The 27,528-nt window shown below is 46.4% G+C and overlaps 7 protein-coding genes and 1 long non-coding RNA gene across 10 annotated transcripts; 4 read left to right on the forward strand and 4 right to left on the reverse strand.

The window, feature by feature from the left end:
* Positions 1 to 311: 311 nt before the first annotated feature.
* LOC117893432 (transcription initiation factor TFIID subunit 5) lies at positions 312 to 2,410 on the reverse strand. Its single transcript, XM_034800050.1, has 2 exons — positions 506 to 2,410; positions 312 to 419 (listed from the first exon to the last, which is right to left on the reverse strand). The coding sequence occupies exons 1-2, from the start codon at positions 2,408 to 2,410 to the stop codon at positions 312 to 314; spliced, it is 2,013 nt and encodes a 670-aa protein (XP_034655941.1).
* Positions 2,411 to 5,622: 3,212 nt separating this feature from the next.
* Positions 5,623 to 12,568, forward strand: LOC117893256 (protein charybde). 3 transcript variants are annotated; one of them, XM_034799822.1, is made up of 4 exons: positions 5,623 to 5,772; positions 10,038 to 10,647; positions 10,713 to 10,823; positions 10,888 to 11,433. In XM_034799822.1, exons 1-4 carry the CDS (start codon positions 5,706 to 5,708, stop codon positions 10,964 to 10,966), a joined length of 867 nt encoding a protein of 288 aa, XP_034655713.1. In that variant the 5' UTR covers positions 5,623 to 5,705; the 3' UTR covers positions 10,967 to 11,433. The 3 variants fall into 3 exon arrangements, with proteins under 3 accessions (XP_034655713.1, XP_034655712.1, XP_034655714.1); XM_034799821.1 differs by having other exon boundaries at positions 5,631 to 5,772; positions 10,035 to 10,647; positions 10,888 to 12,568; XM_034799823.1 differs by lacking the exon at positions 5,623 to 5,772 and adding an exon at positions 7,050 to 7,107 and having other exon boundaries at positions 10,888 to 12,568.
* LOC117893277 lies at positions 7,117 to 8,575 on the reverse strand. The gene is made up of 3 exons (XR_004648801.1): positions 8,252 to 8,575; positions 8,097 to 8,131; positions 7,117 to 7,439 (listed from the first exon to the last, which is right to left on the reverse strand). It is a non-coding gene; the product is annotated as an uncharacterized LOC117893277 (long non-coding RNA).
* Positions 12,569 to 15,246: 2,678 nt separating the features above from the next.
* LOC117893433 (salivary glue protein Sgs-3-like) lies at positions 15,247 to 16,059 on the reverse strand. Its single transcript, XM_034800051.1, has 2 exons — positions 15,921 to 16,059; positions 15,247 to 15,830 (listed from the first exon to the last, which is right to left on the reverse strand). Exons 1-2 carry the CDS (start codon positions 16,057 to 16,059, stop codon positions 15,247 to 15,249), a joined length of 723 nt encoding a protein of 240 aa, XP_034655942.1.
* Positions 16,060 to 17,044: 985 nt separating this feature from the next.
* Positions 17,045 to 19,027, forward strand: LOC117893244 (putative alpha-L-fucosidase). The gene is made up of 6 exons (XM_034799808.1): positions 17,045 to 17,340; positions 17,414 to 17,555; positions 17,615 to 17,721; positions 17,781 to 18,257; positions 18,312 to 18,730; positions 18,791 to 19,027. Exons 1-6 carry the CDS (start codon positions 17,118 to 17,120, stop codon positions 18,893 to 18,895), a joined length of 1,473 nt encoding a protein of 490 aa, XP_034655699.1. The 5' UTR covers positions 17,045 to 17,117; the 3' UTR covers positions 18,896 to 19,027.
* Positions 19,028 to 19,120: 93 nt separating this feature from the next.
* On the reverse strand, positions 19,121 to 20,324 carry LOC117893268 (salivary glue protein Sgs-3-like). Its single transcript, XM_034799836.1, has 5 exons — positions 20,227 to 20,324; positions 20,076 to 20,137; positions 19,682 to 19,775; positions 19,479 to 19,612; positions 19,121 to 19,311 (listed from the first exon to the last, which is right to left on the reverse strand). Exons 1-5 carry the CDS (start codon positions 20,249 to 20,251, stop codon positions 19,306 to 19,308), a joined length of 321 nt encoding a protein of 106 aa, XP_034655727.1. The 5' UTR covers positions 20,252 to 20,324; the 3' UTR covers positions 19,121 to 19,305.
* A 784-nt stretch (positions 20,325 to 21,108) lies between these two features.
* On the forward strand, positions 21,109 to 25,467 carry LOC117893243. Its single transcript, XM_034799807.1, has 6 exons — positions 21,109 to 21,283; positions 21,973 to 22,146; positions 23,803 to 24,069; positions 24,137 to 24,206; positions 24,273 to 24,995; positions 25,054 to 25,467. The coding sequence occupies exons 2-6, from the start codon at positions 21,979 to 21,981 to the stop codon at positions 25,398 to 25,400; spliced, it is 1,575 nt and encodes a 524-aa protein (XP_034655698.1). The 5' UTR covers positions 21,109 to 21,283; positions 21,973 to 21,978; the 3' UTR covers positions 25,401 to 25,467.
* A 412-nt stretch (positions 25,468 to 25,879) lies between these two features.
* LOC117893264 (salivary glue protein Sgs-3-like) lies at positions 25,880 to 26,805 on the forward strand. Its single transcript, XM_034799831.1, has 3 exons — positions 25,880 to 26,014; positions 26,104 to 26,289; positions 26,503 to 26,805. Exons 1-3 carry the CDS (start codon positions 25,990 to 25,992, stop codon positions 26,802 to 26,804), a joined length of 513 nt encoding a protein of 170 aa, XP_034655722.1. The 5' UTR covers positions 25,880 to 25,989; the 3' UTR covers position 26,805.
* Positions 26,806 to 27,528: the final 723 nt, after the last annotated feature.

Here is a 27,528-nt window from a genome sequence, read left to right on the forward strand (position 1 = left end):
AGGCGTCCTAAGTGGTCCACTCGCCGGTGTGGATGCGGGCATAGGCATTCAGTTCGAATCCTGAAACCGTTGCAGGCCCCCCACCCATCTGCCAGGTGGTAGCCTGCCTAGAATTTTGATTTTCCCCCAAAGAAAGGATTGCCCAAGCCTAAGTGCCTGAGTCCGGGTGCTTTTAGCGACCCCCCCGAAGTGCATTTGTGTGTGGGACGTGTCCCGCCCCCCGCGTGTCCACAGAGAGTCATCGTGCAGGCAAATGGATTTGCCATATTAAATCTGTGCATCATTTATTTGGCAATATTCTACGACTAATATTAGCACTTCTTGTGCGACTCCAGGCGTACGGCCATCAGGAGATTGGCATTGGTAAAGGACACCTTACAGATGGCTCCCTCGTGGCTTTCATACGACTGCAGCAGCAACTGTGGCAGAGCACTCCCCGGCCTGCAGACTCCTGCACGAGACGATCAAAGTCCCAGACGGACAGCCGACCATCGCGGCTGCCCACCACCAGCAGATTGTTGTTCATATCAAAGTCACAGGAGTCAATGACTGCCGTGTGGTGGCTCAAGCAGCGTATCATGCGCTCGCGTGGCATGTCCCACAGAATGACCAAATTGTCGGCGCCGCCAGAGGCGAGGAAGCGGCCGCACTTGGAGAAGGCCAGCGACTGGACGCGCGCCTTGTGGCCGCTCAGCAGACGCACCTGATGGCCGCTCACAATCTCCCAGATGCGCACAGTGCAGTCCGCGGAACCTGTGGCCAAATAGTATCTGTTTGGATGGAACTGGCACACCTCCACGCTGGCCAAGTGGCCGGAGAAGAGGCGTGCGGACTTCTTGACACTCTGCGCCCAAACACGAGCCGTGCCATCCGCCGAGGCGGTGGCAAAGTAGAAGCCCAGCGGCTCAAACACCACACAATTGACGGCTGTCTGGTGGCACGTATAGACGACCAGGCAGCGCCACGAGCGCAGGCACCACAGACGCACATCCGAGTCCCGCGAGCAGCTCAGCAAATAGCGATCATCCGGGCCGAAGGAGCAGCCGTAGACAGCTTTCTGATGGCCACACAAAGTGCGTTTGCGGTTTTTAATGTCCGCACGGCCCGTGATGAGTGTCAATTCCTCCAGCAGCTTCGAGCTATCCACCGAGAAGACTTGCAACAGCGAGTTGCTTGTGCCCAGGGCCAGCATCTCGTAGTTCGCCGAGAAATCCGCGCAGAGAATGCGCTCCTCGCCGGCCCCGGCCGTGTACAGATAGACCGAGGGCAGGCGCTCGCGATGCAGCATCTCGCGCTGCTGCTCGTGTGTCCTGCGTTTGATCTCATCCTTCAGACTGGGTGCTGGAGTGCACAACTGCCGCTTGAAGGGCACACTGAAGTGTCCAGCGACATCTCGCTTGCGGTGACGACCGGCGGCAGCAATGGGCGATGATTGCTCGTGCTTGCCAGTCCACACCATGATCTTCAGCGGGGGATTTCCCAAGGCGCAAACGCTGCAGCGGCAGCTTTGCCTCGTCGTAGCTGCGAATGTGAAAGTGTCCGAGGATCTTATCCTGCTGCCAATAAGGCAGCCTCGCCAGCTGCAGCACACACTCCGCCTGTAGGCGCCGCGTGACATGAAAATCTTCACCTTCTCGTGTCCATTCAGCAGCAAACGCGCCTTGGCTGGCACAGCCTCGGGTTGCTGTATTTTTGCGAGCGTTGCCAGCCGCGACTTGTACGAGGCATCGGCCAAGCACTTGCCGCAGTTTCTCAAGAAGCTCATGGCACCATTCGCATTGTCGCTGGCGACCATTTGCAGATAAGTCAGCGTCAACAAGGGATACAGCAGCTGATGCAGGTCGAACCTGAAGTGGCTGCAGCTCTGCTCAACCATGGAGAAAACCGCGCGAAAGGTTTGCTCGTACTGCTCGAATATTTCCTGCTGTTTGATCACCTGAAAAATGTGCGTCTCTTTGGGATGCTGCCCACCGCTGACACCATCCTCGTAGAACTCGCTGCCTGGGGTTGCCGCTGCCGCTGCCTCTGCCTCAACGGAGTAATCACAGAAACTGCCCGGCGATTCTTTGCCATAACGAAAGGGCACCTCACCCGTGCCCAATGTGAACTTCAACCAAGCAGCCTTTCGCTTGCTAAAAGGATGAATCATTTGCGCACTTTCCTCCTCATCGCTGATCTCGGGGTCGTCGCCCGACGAAAAGCCATGCAAATCCTCTTCATAATCCGTGACGGGTTGAGGTTCCTCGTATTTATCGCTGCACTTCGGTTCCTTAAAATCAGTTTCTGCAATGGGTTCAGACTTCACTCTGATGTGCTGATCAGTGGGAGGCTTGAACTCATTTGTTTCCTCATCGTACAGCGGCATCGAGGGCAATGGTCCGCTGTTGTACTCATAAATGGGCGATGACATCTCCGATGAGTCTTCAATGCTAAAGAAAAAGTGGAAGTAAATTCTCGGAAAACTACCAAAAATGTCTGTAAAGTTCCTTACACTATTGGCTCATCATCCTCATCAGAACTTGAGGCACTGGAGCCTAAAATTAAAAAGTTATCATAAGCAAACGGCTCACGTGCAACTTCCATTTCTGACTTACCGGATCCGGAGTCTGAGCGGGGACCACTCGCATCGCTTGCGGAAGATGAGGAACCGCTGCCGAACCCTCTGATCGGAATTATTGCTCTCCTCCGATGTATCGGTTTCCGCCGCAAGAACTTTTGGGTGAAGTTTTGCTTTAGACAGCGCCATTTTTGGTTTCTTTGATGATTATTTTCTACTCACTTGAGGCGTCTTTTGTTGCATGTTTGTAATTTTGCACTTGGTACTATTTTTTTCTTGTTTTTAAAGCTCTTATTATTCACAATTTGTTCACTGCTGGACCTTTTTCTTCACTTTGACAGCCGCACAGCTGTTTTTTCTGCACTTTGACAGCCGAACAGATGTTTTTGACAACTGCAAAAGCCGACCAGTGTGACCGTAGGCGTATGGCAATAATTATACTCCCAATAAGGGCACGCCCGGTTGTGCTTACACCCGAAACTAGTTGGAAATTGCGGAAATTTCTTTTATTTTTTCTATAAAACATTTCAAAGCTTTCTAGAATATTCTAAAAAAAAGTAGCACACTATTTTGCAGTTTTCTCCCCCAGCATAATGTTGATTCAGGCTTGAACTTAAATTATTCCCGTACCCCCACTGTCCGGCTGCCTGCCTGCCCGGAACTTTTGCGCAGTTTCTAGCCAGTTCCCCACCCAAAACATCTCATTTGACAGGATCCGGCCCCAGCGGGACGTATTTAGGTTAGACTTGAATGGCTGGAAGGAATATAAATCATGCATTTGATTAATTGTACGCCACTGACTTTTATCCTGTTCGACAACGGCGACGGGCTGCACAAAAAAACTCCACTGAAGATGATGGAAAACTGGCCTTTAAAAGTTTTTGGCATCGCTGCTGCCCACCCCCTGCTGGGCACACGCCTAGTCCAGCCCTAGTCCAGCCCTAGTCCAGCCCTAGCCCCATGACCAGCCTCCATCCCCCCCAGTAGGGCAATTGTGTTGTGTAAACATTTTTTCAGCATTAACTGACATGTGTAAGCCCCCACCACACAACGTTGACCGGCAAAAGAAAAAGCAAACAGGAACTTTAGAGAAAAGTCTACGCATAGCGACTATTGGATACCCCTTAAACGGGCTTATCGTTGGGCGGGAATTTGAATTAACTTTTTGCTGTAAAATGACAAATTCCACAGCTCTCAATATACCCTACGACTCCGAACTTCTAACGCATTTAAGCCCCAAAAGCAACAACGTGACAGCAAGGAAATACGAAGAGAAAGCTTCTGTGCCGATGCTGATGCTGATCCACTGGCGACGGCGACGACTGCAGCAGCAGCAGCAGCGTCACAAAACGAACCAGTGACAAATAGGCAAAAGCTAGCAAAAGGGAAGGCAGGGGAGCAGTGTCGCGGCAGGGGAATGATGCTTGGTGTGGGGTGGCCGGTGCCGGACTCTGTCCAACGCTAGCGGCGCCATTTTTTATTTCTATTAAGATGAATTGTTAAAACAGTGACAGGTCTCTGTGTCGGCAAAACATTTTCATTCATTTTCTTCCGTTTTCTAGCCCCACACCACACCCACACGGGGGAACAAAACCTGGCGCGGGTCTGATTTTGATCGCAAGGCATTACAATGGTTGTGTCAATCGTGTGTTGGCAGATCTTTTTACAGATATAAACCTAATGCTGATTATTTTTTTAACCAAAAACCGAAAAGAATTTCCAAGAAACAATATGAATAAAAGCAAATGCAAAATTCTAACTGAAATAAATCATTTTTACAAGAAGTTTATGCAGATTGAAATATATTTCCCAATGCCCAGATCCCTAGATATGGTTGAACAAAATTCTCTCCCCCGAGTGAAATGCATTGCACTCCGAAAAGCCACTCAAACACGGTTGCTGTCAAAAAAAACACTCAAGAGTCACAAATGAAATTTCTCTTGAGCGCCTTCATTTATGACTCTCTTAAATGCGCTCTTGAGCACTTCTCGGGCACTCAAGAGTAATTTGAGTTTCACTCGCCTGCGCTCTCTCTCACTCTCTCTTGCTCTCCCTCTGCCGTGCTGAGCCACAACAGCTGACACCAACATATGTTTGCTCGCAGCTGGAGAGAAAAAATATACTCAAGAGCTGCCGGACTGGTTCACTGTCAAGGGAAAAAGCCACTCAGTCGCACGACGCGACAGCGACGCCGACCGCGCTGCCAGACGAGGAAAATTCCTATAAAAGCCACAGCGCACACCGCCGGCCGGAGTAGCTTTGGAAAATTGGAAAACTGCTCCGCTCCGCCACGCCACGCCACGCCACAGAAGTTGCCCGTCGTCGTCGTCGTTGTCCCAAGCTCTCCTCAGCGGCAGCAGAAGCACAGCACACACAGCTGAGCCGTGAGAGAACCGCCGCGCGTTTTGAGTGGAGCAGCAGCAGCACAGAGCACAAGCAAGCCGGAAAGTCTCTCCCTGTAGCGAGCAGCAGAGAAACAGAACAGAACAGGCACAGAAAAAAGCAGCCAAAGGCAGAGAAACGGCAAAAGCTAAAAACAGAGCTCCAACGGCCGCCACACGCACCACATCCACCGGGCAAGCACACGGATGCAGCACCCCCACACACACAAGCCATATGTAGCACCTAACCGAGCAACAACTACAACTCCGACAAGAATCAGAAAAAGAACAGAACGAACCATGTGCTGTGCGTGAATGAAAAAGAACGACGAAGGCAGAGACAGAGCGAGAGTGAGAGAGAGAGAGAGAGGCAGCGGGACGGGGCGGCAATTTCCGTTGACTTTTAGAATGTATTAAATTTAAACGTTTAACTAGAATAACAAATTTAGTTGTTGATACTTTTTCCAATTGTTTGTTGAGCGGCGCGACAAACGAGACGCCGGGCAGCCAAGTGAAAATCCGATTCCGAATTCGTATAATCCGCATATAGCCCGTGACACCGTGAAATTCCTCTGTTGCGGAGGACTTCAAATCAAATCAAAGTTTTTTGTGATTAAAGTGCATTTCTAGAAGAACACACCACACACAACCCACAGCAGTGTGTGCCTTACACACACATCCACACAACAAAGCACACACCTGGCACTCGCGGCACGCAACGAAAAGCAACGGTTAAGCGCGGTTGCAGCAGACCAAACGGCGATTCTATGAAGATGGAAGTGCTCTCAGTACAAAATCACATTCAGGGAAAATTCGGTGTTAACAAAATCAAAGGTGAGTAACCCAGACAAATACTTATGCAAGTGAAAAGTGTGGCTAAAGAAAAGCGCACATTTTCGGTTGTTTTTTCCACAAGTTTTCAAAATTTAAGTTCTGTTCGCTTTGTGTTTCGAATGTGTTTTAATTTCAGTAATCGCTTGGTTGTGTTTGTTTTGTTCAAGAAGATCCCACAAACTTAGAATGAATCGAATATGCCAACGACTATAATTCAAATAATTCTAAGGGAAAATAAATGGCAGGTTTCATTCCAGTAACTTTTTAAATGAGCGACTAAATCGCGTAGAAACTGTCGACAAACTGATAATTTATTCCCATTGTTGGGGCTTGAACAAACAAACGTTGGGAACAGCAACAGCAGCAGCAGCAGCAGAGCGTTTGTTAAAACACAGTTTTGGGCTGAAAGGCAGACCCGTCCCGGCATTTGTATGCGGTTAAAAATAGTTGCCAGAGAAAATAATTTCTATTATTCCGCTATTAAGTTAATCGGTGGCCAGAGTCTAATCAGGCAACAACAAAAATGCAATTACAGTCTCTGAATCAAAAATGTGATGTTTGCTTAATCAAAAAAACAGCAAAGAAAAAAAAAACTTGCTTAATTTAAATATTCGAAAAGCATTAACTGGGGAACTTGAGGTCAGTGTATACAACTTTGTGAGCCGCCGCTATATCCATCCATTCGGGGCCAGTTTCTTTAGAGAATAAAAAGAAGTAGGCCCCATTTCGGATATTTTTTTAATGGGCCACGAACGTTTTTATTTTTCATGTTTATGGGCCATTTTTTGATTCAATTAATTTTACGGCTGTACGGGAAGGAAACATTTCATTTGATGTTTTTGCAGCAAATTTTCCAGGGATTATAAAATACATTTATTCAAGTGAAGTGTTTTTCTTAACAAATGGAAAATGTTGATGGATTTTCCTTGTGCTTTGCAATGGAATGCTTCTTCGAGTGATTCTGATTTGATTAGGTCCATTCGTCGCGGTAGTTCTCTGACCCTGTGATTGGGGTAGTAAAATGTATCGACGGGCACCAAAAAAAAATTAAACTGAAGAGGCTCTTGATTCCAGTGTTCCGCATTTGGAAGAAGAATATTTAGATTTTTTTCAAATTATTTGCTATCGTTTAATCGAATGATTTTTCAATCAATTTGGCAGTTTTCTTTTCATTTTTAAAACTTTGTCTGCTCTTAGCAAAGATTGTCAGCGTTTCAAAAAGTATTTAATTTCACATTGTGACTTTTTCTTTGGAATATTATTTTGCCGCTGCTGAAAAAACGCCAAACAGAATGAATAATTTCCTGCGGTTTAAGCACTTTTTGGACAACCCGTGTATGTACATTGTACATAACATCATTCATACATATTCCTATGTTCGTATGTAAATCCTGTGAAAGCTTTTTTCGGAGGGTTGCAAATGTGTAATTTGCATTATGCATTTTTTTGTGTGTGTCGTGAAAGAACGCCGTGCTCCGTCCTGTCCTGTCCTGTCCTGTTCCTGTCTGGGCCATGCAGGCATATCCTGTTCATGTGTCTGACGGTCGGATTATGCAACATCCTGTTAATCCTGTCACTTTAAACTTTGCCAAGGCAGCGGCAAAAGAAAAGAGTTGTGCAAATTAGACGGTGCGGTCCACCCCGTCCCTACCGTCCGTCTGTCGACTCTGTGTGGAAAATGTAAAATCAGCCAAAGGCGAGCACAAGAACTCTCTGTGGCTACGTCAACGACGACATGCAACAACATGTCACACACACACACACACGGCAGAGCAGTCACAGTTATGTGTGTGCATTCTGGCTGGCTGGCTGACTCTCTCGCTCCCTCCGGCTGGAATCCCCTTCCTGCCTCCCTCCCGCTGTATTTGCAGTCAATTTAATTTCATGACTGACTGAGCGCATGCAATTTTATTTCGAAGGACATCCGAGAGTCGGAGCCAGCTTCTCTCACACTTGCATTTGCACACTCTCGCACGTTACTGTACTGTGCCACCGCCATGGCCATGCATATTCATGTCCTAGTCAAATGTTGGAGCACCATGGATGGCTCTGGGGAGAAGACTCCATCATTTGCCCGTGTGTGTGTGTGTGGCAATAATGTTGTTTAATTAATTACTTAATTTCTTTGAATAAACATTAGTTATGCCCACCACCGATATGGCCTCTCTCTGTGTAAGGGATTTTGGGGCACTCGAAAAAGGGTTGTCAGGAAAGTAATTTCTCTGTGTGTACAGTGGGTGGCATAATTATTCGTGCACCCTCGCTAGCAACGAATGTTTCCTGGTATTTAAATATAAAATCAATTTAAATATGTATTTGCATACCCATAATATCAATATTTGCACTCCAATTGTTGAATCTGCAAAGAGAAACAGAGTTTAATTACCGAATTTGATTTAAAATGTTCTCCACCATCCACTATTTTACATGCACGCAGACACATGTACGTACGAATATCTGTTTTTGCTAGTGTACGTACGTTTTGCTATTTGGGTGTGTTGTTTGTGTGGAACATTGATTCGTAGCCCTTGCCAAGATTCCAATCAGGGGCGAATGACTTCCAAAATTGGTTTTAATGAATAATTTATAAACTTGTTTATTGATTCACAAACTAACATGTACACAAACGCGTAAAGATGTGGGGCCAACGGATATGTTCATATGCCACCAATTAAATCACCGATTAGCGTGTTTTCTGTACCCGTAAACGATATTAACGATCAGCGAAAGAAAAAAGCAACACTTTTCTTCGACGGGAGACGCGAACTGAGCGTAAGATGACGCTAAGCAGCTGTACCTGTCGCTTTCGTACTCACTCTCTTTTCCATTTACCGGCTCTGGCAATCAAATGTGATTCTCTCCCAGAACGCACTCTCCCACCCCACAGTCACACACACCGAATGTACGCCAAGTGATGGAGAGAGTGAGAGAGAGAGGGCCCAACTAAATATGCGGCTTGGTCTCGGATGAGTACTTTGCAATTAAATGTGTATTGGTGGTCGCTTGTCTCTGTTTCATTCCCGTTCCTTTTGGCTTTCGCTTTCCTGACTTTGCACGAAACGAACCCTTTTCCCCTCTCTCTTTTGTGCGGTGACAGGGACGGAGGAGACAGCGCTCACTTGACAAAATCCAATAACACACGCTGTGCTGTGAATGAGGGACAGCAAGACAGAGAGAGAGAGAATGGAAACGTCGCACACATGTGAACACATGGAGAGCCGCAAACATGTGCCGTTAATTTCTTAATTACGCGGGTGTATGTTGTATTTATGTATGCTCTGCTCTGCCATGCCATGCAGTGTGATAGAGACAGACAGTGGGGAGAGAACCGAGCGTGGATGGGGTGAGAGAGATACGAAGCTAACGAGAGAGCAAATTGTCCATTCAACAGCAGCGACGCTGCAATGATTGTGTACAATGGTTTATGTCGGCAGGGGGTGGCACGGCGTGGCTCTTTAAAGAGTTTCCGCGCTAATTACAAGACGCTCGACGAGACGTCGAGGCAAAGCAGTTAATTTGTACTTGCACACACCTACGAACACAAACAATGTGGAGGGGCAATGTAACTGCTTTTTATACACGCATACACAAGTACACACATTAAACGAAAGACAATGGGATGAAACGGGAATTCGGCATAAGTGACGGTGCTCTACCATTATCCGCAGAAGCAGCTATACATCACCGAATCTCAAAGTGCGTGTCTCTCGCTTGTTTGTCCCACTGTACTCCGTCTCTCTGGTGGTGTAATAAAACAAAGCAGAAGAAATAACAAAAAATACTGTGCAGTAAAGTAAAGGCAAAATGAGGAAGACGTCATATAATGTTCAGGGGAGATGAGAAAAGCAGAAAGGGGAATGGCAAAAACTGCTGACTGCGAGAGAGGGGAAAAGGGGGAGAGTCGTCAGCTGGAAACGCAGAGAAGCAGGCGGCAGAATCAGCGAAGGCAGCAGAAGCGACAGAGAGTGCACAGCAAACGGCTGATTTCCAGCTGTTGTTGCCAGGTGATTTCGTGCTGCCCCGCGCTCCGGCGCTCCGTGGAAGTAATTCGAGTGGAGTCTGCGCAGTGCCTTGAGTGGAAATACGAGTGAAAATCCGTGTGGGTCTCGAACCCCAAGACATCAGCTGATTTTTTTTTTGTATTCTCCTCTTCTTCCTCTTTGTAAATTCTCCTTTTTGCATTTTCTCTTGCCCTTTCGCCGGTCGATGAACAACGAGCCAGTAATCTAAACCCCGCTTTCTCTCTTCTCCCCTTTCCCTTGCAGACTGGCCGAGTTCAGGCGTTGCATCCACCGCGTCGCATCAGCTGGAGGGAGAGGAGCACGCGGCAGACGTCGACGCCGCACTGGACGCAGACGTTGTGGACGGGCATCCCGCTTCCGTGCTGCACATGCGACAGCACCAGGCACTCAACACGCGGCCGACGGTGCCGATGGCACCCCCAGTGGCCGGCTCTGGGAAGCAGTCCGCGGTGGCCGCCAGCTTCGACGTGGTCAATGGCAGCTCTGCTGCCTACCACCACGCCTACATGACCAACGTGCTGGCCAGCACCGCCCACCATCCGGGACATGGCCACGGACCTGGGCCCAGCCCCATGCCGGCTTCGCCACTGCAATCGACGGCCGGGGCTCGCTTTGGGGCCGCCGACAACATGGACGACGTGAGCGCCAGCGCCGTGCGGGACCTGTCGCAGAAGCTGCAGTGCCAGCTGCGTGACGCCAAGCAGCGCCACCTGGCCTGCACCGAGGTGAACCTGCCCGCTGATCTCACGGAGCGCATTGCCGCCGAGATTATTCGCATGTCGGACCGGGAGCCATGTGGCGAGCGCGCCTGCACGCTCTTCATTGAGTTTGAGAGCGAGCCGAACAAAGTCAGGTGAGTGCGGACAGATGGCTTAACCCCTTTGAAGCTTTGCTAATGATTCTCTTCTACCCACACAGGCGCATTGCCTCGTTCAAAGTGGACCCAGACACTGTGTCAATCTTCGAGCTGTACTTGACACTGAAGCAGGACAATAGCGGCTGGACCTCGAAGCTGCCACAGTTTCTCAAGTAAGTAGAGTCAAGTAACTGAGGGAGAACCCCTATTAATCTGTGATGTTTTCTTGTGCCGCAGAAATCTCACACGTAGCAACACCATCAACATCAGTCCCGATTTCACACTGACCAAGAACAAGCTATACTCATCGGAGTGAGGCAGCCGCAGGGACATGGACGGGGACGTGGGTGTGGATGTGTGGACACAGAGGCGCTACTCAATACTCAATCCCTCCGAACAACAGTAACAGCAGCCGAAAAGCCGTAGTAGCAGCAGCACTGACCCCCGTCCACACTCGCGTCCACGTCCCTGTTTGCATGGGGTGCACAGGAACGCGCATGGAAGGCGTTCCATCAAAGATCTTCATCCTGATTATTCAGGAAACGTTTAACCGTAGAGGCAACAACTTTGGACCACAACTATCAACCAATCAACCAATCCTGCAAGCAACAAATCAACAAAACAAAAACAAAACTCAACTCTAACCAACAATTATTTTGAAAAAACCTCCTCTAGAGGAAGAAAAACCCAACAAACAAACAAAAACAAACAAATCAACTGCAGTTGCAGGCAACTCAAAACTCTTATTGGACTGACTTTTGGCTTAAAAAAAGGTACTTTTTGGAAAATATAAATCGAAAAATTATAAAAAGAGGAGGAACGGCCGCAAGGACGGACGGGCGGCACACAAAAAACCATAAGAAAAATATTCAAAATATTGTAAAAAAAAGATGCAAACTGTCAGAGAGTAAAATAACTTCACTCAGTGAGCGGTTGTCGGGGACCCGTTTCGAGCAGAAGGGCAAAATTCAACCCCACACGTAGACGGGATCATAGAGTATTTACTAGTGTACGGATGTGCATACCATCATCATCGCAGACACTGATAAACAACAGATCTTTATAAACCAGAACGAGAGAAAAACAATAAGCAGAAGAGCTCCACGGCGAGGGGTCGCAGGGGAGGTAATGCATAATAACAAATGAAAAAAAAACAAAGTTGATGTGATATTATATAATAATTATGAATATTGAAAAAAAACGCATACAAAACACACGAACATTAAGCAAAAACATGAACCCAAACACGTACACACACAGAAAGAAAAACCAACTAGAGATTCGGAAAATCATAGTTTGGAGAGTATTAAAAAAGAAAGTAAAAATGTCCATCCGATTGGTTACGCCCAAAAGCGAAAACCAGCTGCCGGATGGACAGAGAGACAGAGAGGGAGAGTTAAATCCAAACCAACAATAGAACCAACTGGAATTCTCAAACAATATTTCCACCAATTACGATTAATCTTTGTATTATTATTTTAATCAATACTATAAATAATTATGTTTGCGCGCAAAGTTTCAAACTTTGCTATAGAGATCGCAGCAACCCCATAGAGGGCAGCTGCATATAACAAATATATATATATAGATACATATATATGTATATATGGAAGATAAAATATTTCTAATATTCGATGTGTTTCTAGTTTTTAAGATTTTAATATTAAAAAAACAAGCAATGTCGAAAATCCAGCAGAAAAATTCATTCAATGTGCGTAGCTGTGTGTTTATCCGTAGTTTAGTTAATAAAAACCAATTGCAACACAACACAACAATGAGGCGATCAATGTCGGTTCCAAAACAACCCAGATATTAACCTATGTACATGTATGGATAACTTTCGGCTAGATAGTTGGCAAAACGAATTGTTTTTTGGATTACAAATGATCGGAGAGCAGTGAAATTATTTATAAAAAAATTAAGAAAAAACTAAACAAATTATTGAAAAAAAAAGATGGGTAACTAAAGTGGAAAAGGAAGAGGCAAACTTTCGGAAAAATATAAAGTCATCTGTGTTAATAAATTTTAAAATAATTTTTAGCGTAGAATAACGAAAAAACAAAGTGAAAAATGGACAAAAATCGGAGCAAAATCCAACTGTAATTGGTAATCGATAATATCTAAACAAAACAACATCGGGAAGTTCCCCAAGTATTCGACAAATTTAGTTGTAGTTTTTACTCATACCCCCACAAAAACACACGCACGCGAGGTAAAAAAAAAACAGAAAGAATTTACGAGTAGCTTAAAAGTAAAGCATCAAATCCATCAATAATTATCAATCAATCAAATCAATCAATCCCACAAAGATCTCGATAGCAAGCGGTGTAGAACTCATATGTAACATTTAGGTATTAAAAATCGTTGCTTTACATCCCACATAACATAATGCTAACATGTGTTTTAGCCATCTCAGACTCAAGTATCCAAACCCAATCAATAACTCCCGTTCGGGCATCAGAGACAGACACACACACGAAACACACACACTCGTACACAAAAGTAGATATATGTCTAGTGTTATGTAAATAGGGCCACCGTAGCAGCAATAACAAATAAATAATAAACAAAACAAAAAGCGAGGGAAAACCAATCGATATATGTACTGTATTACGAATTAAATGTGAACATAAATAGAGCAAGTGAAGAAATAGAACCATGAATGTGATCTATTAAATAATAACAAGTAAACTTAAATAAATTTAACTTACAAAAGATACAAAAAACAAAAGCTACACGAAATATGCAAAATATTATTCAATTATTCTTTTCTTTTCGATCACAAGTATTAGCGCCCCACACAGAGATATTGTAGGACACACCTTTAAGTTGTAGTAGAGCTCCCGAAATACATATATGACATACCTGAAACCTTCCTTGAGTTGCTTTTCCCATGTTGACTTGGCTTTGTAGTACGCTTTTGATGTTGTTACGGAATTGGGGAACTAGCTAGGGTTTCCCTCTTGGATTTTTAACGTAGATGGAGAGATGGTTTTCGTTTCGTTCTCATGGATAAAGTGTAAGGCAGATGGAAGGAAGAATCTTAGACACGTCCAGTGCTCCTCAAAGTATTTTGTAAACAATAATGATAACTGAAAGAAGAAAAATAACAAGAGATGAATTGAAACAAAAAGTAAACAAAAAGGCGAAATCGTGACAAGTATCAAGCGCATAAGCAAGAGAAAGTAAATATTCTATATACAATAGATTTATGGCTATATATTGTAGAATTTTTACATATTCTATTACGGACTACAGAGTTAGCGACTAAGCAAAACAAAAATATTACGATTACCATTACTATTGTATGTATATTATCAATGTGCGTATCTGCATCTGCATCTGCATCTGTGTGTGTGTTGTTTAAGGGAACCAATTAAAGAATTCAAGAATCAAATTACAAATCAATTAAGCGACGCGCACCCACACACTCCCGACCATCAGACAGATTTGCATACATATAAAAACTAAAAATAAAATACATACCACATAAATTTATATTTTAAAATTGCATTCCAATTGCATCCGCGTCTCTCGATAGGAAGTTCTATTCAAACGATTATCCCACCATGTGTAATCTGAGCGGAGATTTCAGTTTCATTAATTCGTATCGCCTCGTTTTTGGATTGGAATATTGGTATGCTGCCCTGCAAAAAGAAAAAAGAAAGAAGAGTGTTGTTTAGCGTCCCAGTTAATGCCAGTCTATGTTGTACACCCTTTTAGCTATGTGACTAAGTAATCGTTCAACCGTTTCCATTATGATACGAGTGTGTGTAGGCAGGCAGGCATCAGCGATGATGGACAAAACAATATTGATATATATTATATATACCATATACTACCTATATGACTATGAATGTATGTAATGATGATAAAAACAAAACAAAACAAAACAAACAAACAAATTTAAATTTTAGTAGCGCTTAACAAATTCTAGCAACTTAACAAATTTTAATTAATCAAATTAAACAAAACAAAACAACAAACAAATGCAACAATTGCAAATCTAATTTTTTCTCTGTGTAAAAGTTGAATAAAAAACATAAAAAAATCAATACAAAAAAAAAATAAATTTTTTAAATGTGACAAAAAATTATCTAATTTCTTTCTTTGGTTGGGCACGCGATTTCGTGTCCTCTGGGTATTACAGGAATTATCAAACATATACAAATATTTGCATCACTTCTCAACACTCCTAAATATCATATTAGGCACCACTTATTTTCTTTATATCACAACAGGTGCATTACTTTTTTGTTTTGTAGATCATAACAGCGAACATTTTTGCAACGGAATGGAATGATTGGAAGACGACCGAAGTCAGCATTCCGCACGGGTTTATTATCTATAAAAAGCTAATTTAAATAACATGAATCGATGAAAACATAACAATTGGTTCTAAATCGTTGGCCAGGGTGAGCAGGCAGGGGTCCAATAATGTCAAGGATTGAGAAGCTAACAGATGATCTATCTTGCAACAGGCAATCCTTTTCTTCACACGCACAGATCGCGCGCTCATTGCTGCGCACAGTGTTGATTAACCGCACACTCAGTGTTGATTAACCGCACACGCAGGGACTCTTGGTTGTGGGCTTGTTAGTGGTATTGCACGGGGGCTTTTTGGTGGAAGTGGTAGTGGGCTTCTTGGTGGTATTGCAAGGGCGCTTCGTGGTGGTTGTGGGCTTCTTGGTATTGCAAGGGCGTTTCGTGGTGGTTGTGGGCTTCTTGGTGGTATTGCAAGGAGGCTTCTTGGTGGTATTGCAAGGGCGCTTCGTGGTGGTTGTGGGCTTCTTGGTATTGCAAGGGGCGCTTCGTGGTGGTTGTGGGCTTCTTGGTGGGTTTGGGCTTCTTGGTGGGTTTGGGCTTGGTGGGTTTGGGCTTCTTGGTGGGTTTGGGCGTTTTGCGAGTGGTTGTTGTTGTTGTTATTGGCTGGCAAGTGGTTGTTGACGTGCAAGGTTTTGGTGTTGTTGTCGAGCGTGGGGTTGTTGTTGTTGTTGTTGTTGTTGTTGTGGTTGTTGTTGTTGTGGTTGTTGTTGTGGTCGGGCATGGTGTTGTTGTCGAGCAGGTGGTTGTGGTCGGGCATGGTGTTGTTGTCGAGCAGGTGGTTGTTGTTGCTGGTTCTGTGCAGCCACAAGCCGAGCCAGTGGCCAAATCAGCCAAGCTGATGAGCAGGATGCTCGCTGCGATGGTGGATATGTGGAAAGGATAAAGAATGACGGGATGCAAGGAGATTGAGAACTGATCCTTTGGCGGTTATCCTCGCTACTTACCGATTATGGCAATGGTCAGCTTCATGTTTTCCTGCAAATTGACTCGTTCAGGTGTGGAGACGCCACAGACTGATGCCTTTCTTGGTGCAGGCTTTCCCTTTTTATAGGTAACTCCTAGTACCTTCTGAACCGTATCCATGGGTCAAAAATAACCGAAACATTTGTCGATAATGCAAACATTAACTTGAACTCCACTTTGTTCGATATTTTAGGTTGTTGTAATTATAGAAAAATATGTTACCATTCCACAAGTTCTGGAACAGCTGGTGGCATTAAGTAAATGTTGCTAAAGTTGGTAAACAACAAACTGTATATAACAGTTATAAATGTATAACAGGTATGTATAACAGATCAAATATTCTTGGGTTGCCATCTTCAATGCTGTTTCAGAGTGTGGCATCGAAACGGTGCTACCTGGGTGGATATGGGGATGAACTGTGGCACATTGGATGAGCAATACGATGGGGAACACTTTCCTAATACAAAAGAGACAGAAGTAAGGATTTCCGAGCCAAAAACTTAGGATCACAGACTAAATCTAGGACTGTCTCTGCGTTTATCAATGAAGAATATCTGACGCTCATAGCTAGGAAATATTTGCATACTCGTTAGAGACTTTGGCTGTTTTCTCATGTGCTTTACAAACATCCCATCAATTCGACTAAACCCTAATCTGGCAGTGTATAATTAGCAAACAGTCGTCAAGCGTCGGAAGACTGCCAAACCTGTTTACACATTAGAAATGCTGATAAATTAAACGAGTACCCAGTCCAGCCAGAAATCTCTTATCAACATTTCGGCTGTGCTCCGGATATCCACGGCTGTGTTTACACAGGCCACGCACACAAACACACACACGCACAGGCAGAGTCAAAGCTATGCACGCACAGACATGCACGAGCAGCGCCGGCAATTGCATTCCAGCCTCTCACACTGGAAGCCGGGCTTCAGCTTCGGCCTCTGCTGGCAGCTTCGGCTTCGAGCTCCGCTATAAGCGGCGCATACGAGCGGCACTCGGGCACAGTTGAGCTGCGAGCGTGCAGCGAGGCAGAGCAGAGCAAAGCAAAGCAGAGAAGATCAGAGCAGAGCAAAGCAGTGGAGATCAGAGCACAGCAGAGGAGAGCAGAGGCAGAGGCAGAGCAAAACAGAGAAGAGCAGAGGAAGAACCGTACCGTAGCCAGTGAATTAATTGGCGAAATGGGATGTGGATTTGTATTTCCCTTATGGCTGCTGCTCGCGGGCCTAGGGCTGATGGCACAGGGCATGGCACCGCGCACCCGCTACGAGCCGAATTGGGCCAGTCTGGACAAGAGGCCGCTGCCGCGTTGGTACGATGAGGCGAAGGTGGGCATATTTCTACACTACGGCGTATACTCGGTGCCGAGCTTTGGCTCCGAATGGTTCTGGCATAATTGGAAGAGTGAGTACAAACACACACACACACACACACACACAGCTGGCCAGTGCTTGATTCTCCGGAGTGTTTATTTCAGATCTGCGCACACCGGAGTACGTACAATTCATGCAGCGGAACTACAAGCCGGACTTTACTTATCAGGAATTTGCGGATGAATTCACAGCGGAGCTGTTCAATGCCACACAGTGGGCGTTGCTGTTTCGAGATAGCGGAGCCAGGTAGGTGGCTCAGCAGATTGTTCAGTTTGTAAATTATAAATCTAACTCCGCCCCCTCAGATATGTTGTACTCACCAGCAAGCATCACGATGGCTTCGCCTTGTGGCCCTCCAAGCACAGCTTCAGCTGGAACTCCATGGATGTGGGACCCAAGCGGGACATAGTCAGTGAGTAGTCGTACCACATCCTTGGGGCACAGATTGAGTTCCCTTTCTACCTCCCGCAGAGGAACTTGCCGCAGCTGTTCGCAGCGTCTCCGATCTTAAGTTTGGCCTTTACTACTCCCTCTTTGAGTGGTTCAATCGCCTGTGGATCGACGACAAGTTGCATCTGCTCATGCAGCACAGCTACGTGGATCAGAAGGTGCGTCCGGAGCAGCTGGAGCTGGTGCAGGAGTATCTGCCGGAGATCATTTGGTCGGACGGTGACTGGGAGGCCCCCGCCAAGTACTGGAAGTCCGAGGAGTTTATTGCCTGGCTCTACAACGACAGTCCGGTGCGGGACACGGTGGTGACCAACGATCGCTGGGGCATGGGCACGGCCTGCTCGCACGGCGACTTCTACAACTGCGCGGATCGCTTCAATCCGGGCGTGTTGCAGGCGCACAAGTGGGAGAATGCCTTCACGCTGGAGCGCAGCAGCTGGGGGCAACGTTTTGACGTTAGTTTGTCCAATTTTATGAGCACCAAGGAGCTTGTAAAGGGTACGTAAAAACTGATCATACCTGATCGTAACTCTGATGTTTCCTTTGCTTCAGAAATCGTCACCACTGTGAGCTGCAACGGCAATGTTCTGATCAACGTGGGACCCACCAAGTATGGCACCATTCAGCCCATCTTTGAGGAGCGCCTGCGCGACATGGGCCGCTGGCTGAAGCTCAATGGCGAGGGCGTCTATGGCAGCGTGCCCTGGCTCTATCAGAATGACACCGAGACGCCAAATGTGTGGTACACACGTGGACAGCATGAGGAGTCCAATAGCAGCATCACCATCTACGCCTTTGTGCTGGACTATCCGTATGACAGCAACGAGCTGGACATCCACCCGCTGGGCAAGGAGGTCACCATCAGCCGCAATGTGCACTTGACTGGCCTGGACTTTGGCACCGATGGCGAGGTGCTGACCAAACAGACGACAAAAGTTTCAATGCTGGGCATGGACAACACTGAAGTTCAGGTAGGACTGGTGCTGCTCTCTCCAGAGTTTTCTTTTGATAATCAAACTTCCCATTCGCAGTGGAGCTCGAACCACAACAAGCTGCACGTGAAGTTTCCGCCCAAGAATCACTTGGATAAGCGGGGCTTGGACTACGCCTGGACATTGAAGATAACCATTACTTAGGATCTGCAAGTTGAAACAGATTCCGAGGGTTTAATAATTGTATTTTTAGCTCCATCAGCATATACTTACTTATTCTGTAAACGGAATGGGAATTTGCCCATGTTTTTACCTATAAAGAACGAATGACAATTACTTTAGACGCGAGTTAACACTAGAACGCAGAAGGAAGGAGTGGAGGAGACAACATCTACGAATATATTCTATGTTCTGACCAGGATTTCGTTCATTTTGCAACAGTATAAAATGATTGGAAGGCGACCAAAGTCAGCATTCCGCACGGGTTTATTATCTATAAAAAGTCAATTAAAACAACAGGAATGGATGAGGGTATAACAATTGTGGGACAGAAGCATAGTCCAAGATGAGCAGGCAGGGATCGCATCACAACAGGGAGTCAGCTGAAGGATGATTTACTTTAACCTCACACACAGGGACTCTTGGTGTGCTTCTTAGTGGGTCAAAATCGTTGTCCAGGACGAGCAGGCAGGGTTCAAATCACAACGGGAAGTAGGAGTAGGAGTAGGTTGAAGGAATTTCCAACTTACAACATCCAATCCTTTTGTCCGCACACGCACTGGCGAATCCTGCGCTCAAGGTTGCGCACAGTGTTGATCAGCTCCTGGCAGAGATTCTCCCTTTCGGGGCATCCCTGGCAGGCTGAACCACCCGGACCGCACACGCTGCATGAAGGCTTCTTGGTGGTGGTGGGCTTGGTGGGTTTCGTGGGCTTGCTGGGCTTGGTGGGCTTCGTGGGCTTAGTGGGCTTGCTGGGCTTAGTGGGCTTAGTGGCCTTAGTGGTGGTCTTCTTGGTGGTGCTGCAGGTTGTCCTCTTGGTGGTTGTTGATTTGGTTGTTATTGGCTGGCAAGTGGTTGTTGTTGTTGTTATTGGCTTGCGAGTGGTTGTTGTTGTTGTTATTGGCTTGCGAGTGGTTGTTGTAGTTGTTGTCTTGCATGGTGTTGTTGTCGTGCAAGTAGTTGTTGTCCTGCGAGTGGTTGTTGTTGGTTTTGGCGTCGAGCATGGGGTTGTTGTTGGTTTTGTCGTGCAAGGTGTTGTTGTTATTGGCTTGCAAGTGGTTGTTGGTTTTGGCGTCGAGCATGGGGTTGTGGTCGGGCATGGGGTTGTGGTCGGGCATGGGGTTGTTGTTGGTTTTGGCGTCGAGCATGGGGTTGTTGTCGGTGGATCTGTGCATCCACAAGCCGATCCAGTGGCCAAATCGGCCAAGCTGATGAGCAGGATACTCGCTGCAAATGGAGAAATATAAAGAGGATAAAGAATAAAGGATGAAAGTAGATGAAGAACCGATCCTTTGGCGGGTCTCTGCGCTACTTACCGATAATGGCAATGGTCAGCTTCATGTTGTCGTGCAAATTGACTCGTTCTGGGGAGGAGATGCCACAGACTGATGCCTTCCTTGGTGGAGGCTTCCCCTTTTATAGGTCCATCTGCGGATTGCGTGGACTTTGAACATGGATCCATGGTCTAAAAATGGACGAAACATTTGTCGAAGTGCAAATATAAACTTGAACTCCTCCACTTTAAACGATATTTTGGGTTGGTTTAATTATAGAAAAATATGTTACAACTCCACAAAGTTCTGGAACAGCAGAAGGCTGAAAGTAAATGTTGCTAAAGTTGGAATTTTAAGTAATTCCATAATTTATTGAAATATTTGTAGCACAGTGCAGGCCTTCCCCTTTATCATTACCAACCATAATTCAGCTTCAAACTCGAAGCTCCCAAGTACGAAAATGCGCAAAAGTTTTTACAGCTGTAGAAATTGTAGAAAAAGAAGATATCTGCCATTGGTATTATCACCTAAAGATGTTCACTCTTTTAGCTTTACTTTTTTAAATATTTTTGTGCTAATGTTTAAATATTTTTTGCAGAAATAAATAGAGTTGAATTGCTGCCAAAGGTGGAATATGCAGCACCACCTTGGAGATCCTCCAAAAAGCGTATTAAATATCCAATCAATATTAATATTTGCCAAGCGTTTGCCTGCCTCTTTGGCTTCCACTTCCAGGTAGGATCCGCTCAGATCCAATCCTCTGCACAACTGCGCATCGTTCTTCATTTCGTGTTCGGCTCTCATTCGGTCATGAGTCATTGGGGCGGCGGGCGCCTTCGTTGCCGCCTTGAGCTCGGCTCGAGCCGACTGCCGACTGCCGGCTTGGCTGCGGCTTGGCTTTGCCGCCACTCGTTCAGCGTTTCTTGGCGACGATAGACGCGTCTTCGGCTGCGGTTCGGCTTCGTTTTGATTTCGGTTTTGGTTCGCTTTGAGTTGCCTTTCGCTGCTGCGTTTGTCTGTCGGCCAAGGTGTCGCCCATAGAACTGATTTGTCAGGACACCCCACCAAAGGGCGGGCCGAGTGCGGAGCAAAATAATTGGTGGGTGTTGGAGATCAAAGAGCTGCCTGAACTGTGTGTGTGTCCCCCCATCTGTGTGTTGTGTTTATGTTTGATCGAGATAAAGTTGCTGTTTGCCTTCAAACTGTCATTTATTGGTACATAATCTTGCCGCGGATAATCGGCAAGAATCTGCAAGGGCATTTTGTGCAGCGACTAATGAGTGCCATTGAATGGGAATTCATATGGATATGGAAGGCAGGAATCGCTTACCCTGTGTGGCCCCATTGTAGATGTCTATCTGTGGGACTCAGGGAGCGGCTTGTAAGCCAATCGACAACAGACAATCGCTGCCTAATTGGTGGGGACCACCCATCATTGGCATTGGCATTGTGGCAGACGTGCAGCAGGATTTTTCGCCATTAATCGGCTGCCACAGATCTCTCTCTCTCTCTCTCTCGTGGAATTTCGCTTGCCGCATAATAAATATCGATCCATATGCTCCATATGCAAAGTGTTCCGGGAAACGTCAGTCGCTGGTCACTCGATCTCTGCCGCGAGGGGCCTGGCGCCGAAACCTGACCTGCGATCGGGTTCAAAGGCCCCTTCTGGGCATTTCTTTGATTTCTGCTGAGTGGCTCGCGAGTGCATCGTTGACTGAATGATTCACTTATTCCCCCCCCTAAGCGTTTCACAAATGCAAACTCAACTTTTTGTGTCATTTCTGCCAGCTGCCCATGGAGTCCGGAGCAGCAGCAGCAGCAGCTGGAGGGGATGTGGATGCCGCCAGCGCCCAGCCACAGCCACAGGCCAATCAGGCCACACAAATCACCTCCATCGATGGCTTCTTCAATCGCAAACGCGGACGTCCGCCCAAGAATCGTTTTGTGGAGGTCTACAAGAGCGTAAGTAGAGCGGGAATTTGGAAGGGATTCTGACCCACTTGAGGGCCGCGCTGAGACTCCTTTTTGGTGTGTCTGGTTCAAGCTGCAGTTTGGAATTTAGTGGCGAGTTCCCCTCGCCCGTTTCTTTATAGACTCTGAGCCCTAATGCGGCATTTTGTGTGCCGTGCGGTTTTGGTTTTTGCCATATTCGTCATATTAATATTGACAACGAGTGTTTCCGCATTTATTTCATTTACGTCGAACGTTTTGTGCTTTTAACTGTCATTTTCATAATTTCTACACTTTGTTGTTGCTGCTGTTGTCGATCGCTGGGCTGAGGCACACACGCACCATGCCGCACCATCGGCTTTGCCTTGCGATTACCCACAGCCCACGCGCCACACTCCCTCCCGGGTACACACACACATTCATTGGTTGTCTCTCTGTGCTCTGTGCTCTGTGTGGATAAGCAATCACATTTGAATAAATACTTTTTGTCCATTGCCATTTGCGGCATTCTTTTGGGAAATAAAGCCCCGACGGCTGCGGATCCACGTATCATAATGCCTGACCCAAATCGGTGCACTGGGAATGCGGGGAATCTGTGCATGTGCAAGGGCCTAGACGGAACAGTTGAATCTCTCACTCACTCTCTCTGCCTCCGTCTCTCAATAATAATTATAATAATAATAATTCCCTACACACACTTGTGTGCGTTGCGTATTTAAACAAATAAGGTGTGCGTATATGTATGTCCATCGGCTTGAGGCAAACTCGTTTCATTGTCTCTCAATGTTTTTTCGGTGTAATTATTATTACGAGCCAATGGAGAGCCAACAGACACTGCCTATACACTCTACACTCTGCTTAAATGCTTAAATATTGGAGTAAAACTGGTTGGAAATTGTTCTTATGAATGTTCCCGCATAAAATCCCACAGAAAATGCGAAAATCTCTCACACTTCCATAACATATTCCAATATTCCTCTGCAATCATCACTTTCTGATCATTTCTGCAGCACTCATGAACGTTTTTGCCTACAAAAATGTCCAGCTCTTGCTGTATCTATCAATGCCTCAATCTTCCTTCCCAATCATCACTTTCTAATCATTTCTGTGGCCATTTAAAGGCTTCTTTTTGCTGTCAACAGGCTCAGCAGTCACCCATTGAAGTTTCTGCCTGCAGAAAAAGTTCATCTGTTGCTTCATCTATTAAACTTCTAGCAAATATTCCAACACTCCCCTGCAATCATCACTTTCCAATAATTTCTCATAATTCTTAACTCTTTTGCAAACTTTCATAGTCCCATTCATGGGTTAGGGTATCCCTTCGTTGTACATTCCTTGGCGCATTTTCTATCATTTTTCTGTGTATTTTTTTTGTGTAGTTTCTCCCCCTGGTTGTTGTTGTTGCCTTTGCCTCTTGCTTTGCTCATTCTTTCCATCTCTTTTTCGCTTTATTATTGATTTGATGCGTGAACAAAATTCAAATAGTGACATTTTGGGCCAGCGACAAACATTAACAGTAATTTCGGAAATAATAAACTGGTTGCGGCGCGGTTTGTCATAAACAGAAAACTGAAAAGCTTAAACCAAACACCGAACAATATGAAGGGAATAATGCCACATTTATGGGGAGAGGAATTCATGGATTGGGTTTCCTTTCGCCATCAACAGGCGCAGCATTCCCCACAGGCCATCTTTACCAGCTTCAAATTGGAGAGAAATGAGCACGCGGCAGCTCCAACAGCCGCTTCGAGTGGCGCCTCAATGGCAGAGAGCGCAGAGGAGCGTGGCCAGAGGGTGGAACATGCAGCCACAGATCTCAGCCCTAGTCGTAGCCGCAAGCGGAGTCGCGTCTGGGCCAACACACAACACGAGGAGACGAGCAAACGAAGTCAAGTTCAGGTTCAAGCACTCAGCCCCAAGGAAGCTACAGCACAGGTAGGATATTGATAGATTTATCGATATTTTATCGATCACTAAGCGATATTTTATGTTATCTTTGCAGCCAATTGCACACTCTACAGATACAGCAACGTCAAAGAATATCTCGGGCAGAATAACGGACCGGGTTTCGGGTGAGTCAAACCATTCCTCGGCAAGCCACAAACTCTGCTAATTTTTGTACCCCTCGCTCATTCCAGTTGTTCGCGCGGCAGGCACTTTCTATCCGGAGAATGCCTGCGCCGCACACCAGCCGGAAATAGCGGAGAGAAGCGGTCAAAGGGAACCCGACTTGGAGCTGGACCAACCCGAAGATCTGAGCATGCGCAACGTGCAGCCGGAGGCCGCGCCACAGGGGGAACAGCAGCTGCCAGCAGCGGCTGCGGGTTTGAACTTGAATCTGCTGCAGTTTAAGCAGCTGATCGATCTGTACCAGCGGCAGGTGCTGCTGCCCAGCTTTCTGGCCGCTGCCAGTCAGCCGTTGCCACCGCTGGACATGCGCCTGCTGCTGGAGAATGCCGCACAACAAAAGCTGATGCTGATCAATGCGGCGGCTGCGAGTGCAGCAGCGGCAGTCAGTGCCACAGCGGAGGCTCCAGCACTGGTAACCGTAACGCCGCCTCGTCCACCCACAAAACGCACGCGGGATCACGACATACCCAGCGGCTACCTGAAGTTTCGCTTCAACGAGGATTGCGGCTTCGATCGGTGTGGCTATAGGAACCACCAGTCGCACTTCCACTGCAATCGGCGGGACTGCCACTACAGTTTCTGCGACAAGACACGCTTCGTGCAGCACACGGCGCGGCACGATCGCATGGACACGCTGATGGGCGATGATTTTCAGCAATTTCGTGCCAATATGCGTTGCGGCGTGGCCAGTTGCAGCTATGCCGCAGGCTACTCCGAAGAACAGCGCAGAGGTTAGAGCCCAAGCCGTGCCATAACTGATTCCCCACTAAACCCTTAACCCACTTGCAGCATGCCCGGGGGCCGCAGCTTTGAAGAAAACTTCCCACTTTCACTGCCGCAAGTGCGAGTACGTCTGCACGGACTCCAACAAGGTGGTGGCCCATCGACGACTGCATCAGCGGCTGGACTATGTGCGCTCTGCGGGCTTTCGCAAGGTCACCAGCAATGAGGCATGCAACGCGCCGGCTTGCACCTATGCGCTGCGGCACACCCACTACCATTGTGTCAGCTGCAACTGCAGCGTCCTCTCGCGGGCACAGCTGGCGGCACACAAGCACAGGCCGGCGGGAACGGACAGCGGACAGCGGACAGCCCAAGACGGACACAGAGACGCAACCCTAGCAACTAGCAGCTAGCCCTTAGACCCTTAGCACTTGTAAATCAAATTAGAGGCCAACGAATGAAGTGAATTGAGTCAAGATACAAATATATGAAAAATTTACATACCTATAAATATAATTCCTATGAATCAGATCCATCTTTATACTGAATATCCAAGCTTAGCTGGGGGAGAGGCGATTCGATGACACCTTCGGGGAAAGCTGTGAAGATGGCAGGACATGAATATTTTTGATCTGTTATGCCATGAACCATAAACCATTTACCATAAACCTTGGACATTCACATACATATTTATTAATAAATTATGGAATTACTTAAAATTCCAACTTTAGCAACATTTACTTTCAGCCTTCTGCTGTTCCAGAACTTTGTGGAGTTGTAACATATTTTTCTATAATTAAACCAACCCAAAATATCGTTTAAAGTGGAGGAGTTCAAGTTTATATTTGCACTTCGACAAATGTTTCGTCCATTTTTAGACCATGGATCCATGTTCAAAGTCCACCCTGGCCCTGAATGGACCTATAAAAGGGGAAGCCTGCACCGAGGAAGGCATCAGTCAGTGGCATCTCCTCCCCTGAACGAGCCAATTTACACGACAACATGAAGCTGACCATTGCCATTATCGGTAAGTAGCGCAGAGACCCGCCAAAGGATCGGTTCTTCATCTACTTTCATCCTTTATTCTTTATCCTCTTCACATTTCTCCATTTGCAGCGAGTATCCTGCTCATCAGCTTGGCCGATTTGGCCACTGGATCGGCCTGTGGATGCACTGATCCACCGACCACAACCCCATGCTCGACGCCAAAACCAACAACAACCCCATGCCCGACCACAACCCCATGCCCGACCACAACCCCATGCTCGACGCCAAAACCAACAACCACTTGCAAGCCAATAACAACAACACCTTGCACGACAAAACCAACAACAACCCCATGCCCGACCACAACCCCATGCTCGACGCCAAAACCAACAACCACTTGCAGGCCAATAACTACAACAACCACTCGCAAGCCAACAACAACCACTCGCAAGCCAATAACAACAACAACAACCACTTGCCAGCCAATAACAACCAAATCAACCACTTGCAAGCCAATAACAACCAAATCAACAACCACCAAGAGGACAACCTGCAGCACCACCAAGAAGACCACCACTAAGGCCACTAAGCCCACCAAGCCCACTAAGCCCAGCAAGCCCACTAAGCCCACTAAGCCCAGCAAGCCCACTAAGCCCACCAAGCCCACCACCACCAAGAAGCCTTCATGCAGCGTGTGCGGTCCGGGTGGTTCAGCCTGCCAGGGATGCCCCGAAAGGGAGAATCTCTGCCAGGAGCTGATCAACACTGTGCGCAACCTTGAGCGCAGGATTCGCCAGTGCGTGTGCGGTGAAAAGGATTGGTTGTTGTAAAGTGGATCAACTTTCTGCCTCCGAAACCCTGCTGTGATTATGTGACCACTGCCTGCTCGAACTGGACAACGATTTTGACTCACCAAGAAGCCCATTAAGATTCCCGTGTGTGTGGTTGAGCAACATTTGTGCATTTAATGTTCTTTCAGCGAACTCCTACTGCCTGTTGCTTCCTTTTGCTCACCGTGGACTGCTTCTGACCCACAATTGTTATACCTTCATCCATTCATGTTGTTTTAATTGACTTTTTATAGATAATAAACCCGTGCCGAATGCTGACTTTGGTGGCCTTCCAATCTTTTTATACTGTTGCAAAATATTTGATCATTTGTTTTTCGTTGGGGAAAATTATATTTTAAACGAAAGGTTGCCGATGTGTCAGGCAGCAGTACGAGAAGATGTCGCTATCTACCATGTTGTAATCCTTAAGCTTCAGTCGAATGAAGTACAAGGGATCTCCCTTGGGACTCTGCATGGACTTTGCTTCACTTCAGTTACACTTAGAACGATGAATGAGTGTTCTAAAGAATCGGAAAGTATTTGTTTTAGCAATAAAACAATTCGCCTAAATTGAACATAACAGTTTACATATTTTATTATCTTCCTTCAATGCTCCTCATAGCTTTTGCATTCGTTTTTTTTTTGTCTTTGTTGCAGCTGCTTTTTGCACCTTTTGGTGTACTATTGATAACTCGACACTCCAACAGATATTTTCTCATCTGTG

Source organism: Drosophila subobscura, chromosome J (assembly GCF_008121235.1).
Source record: "Drosophila subobscura isolate 14011-0131.10 chromosome J, UCBerk_Dsub_1.0, whole genome shotgun sequence".
In the NCBI taxonomy this organism is placed as follows: Eukaryota; Metazoa; Arthropoda; class Insecta; order Diptera; family Drosophilidae; genus Drosophila; species Drosophila subobscura.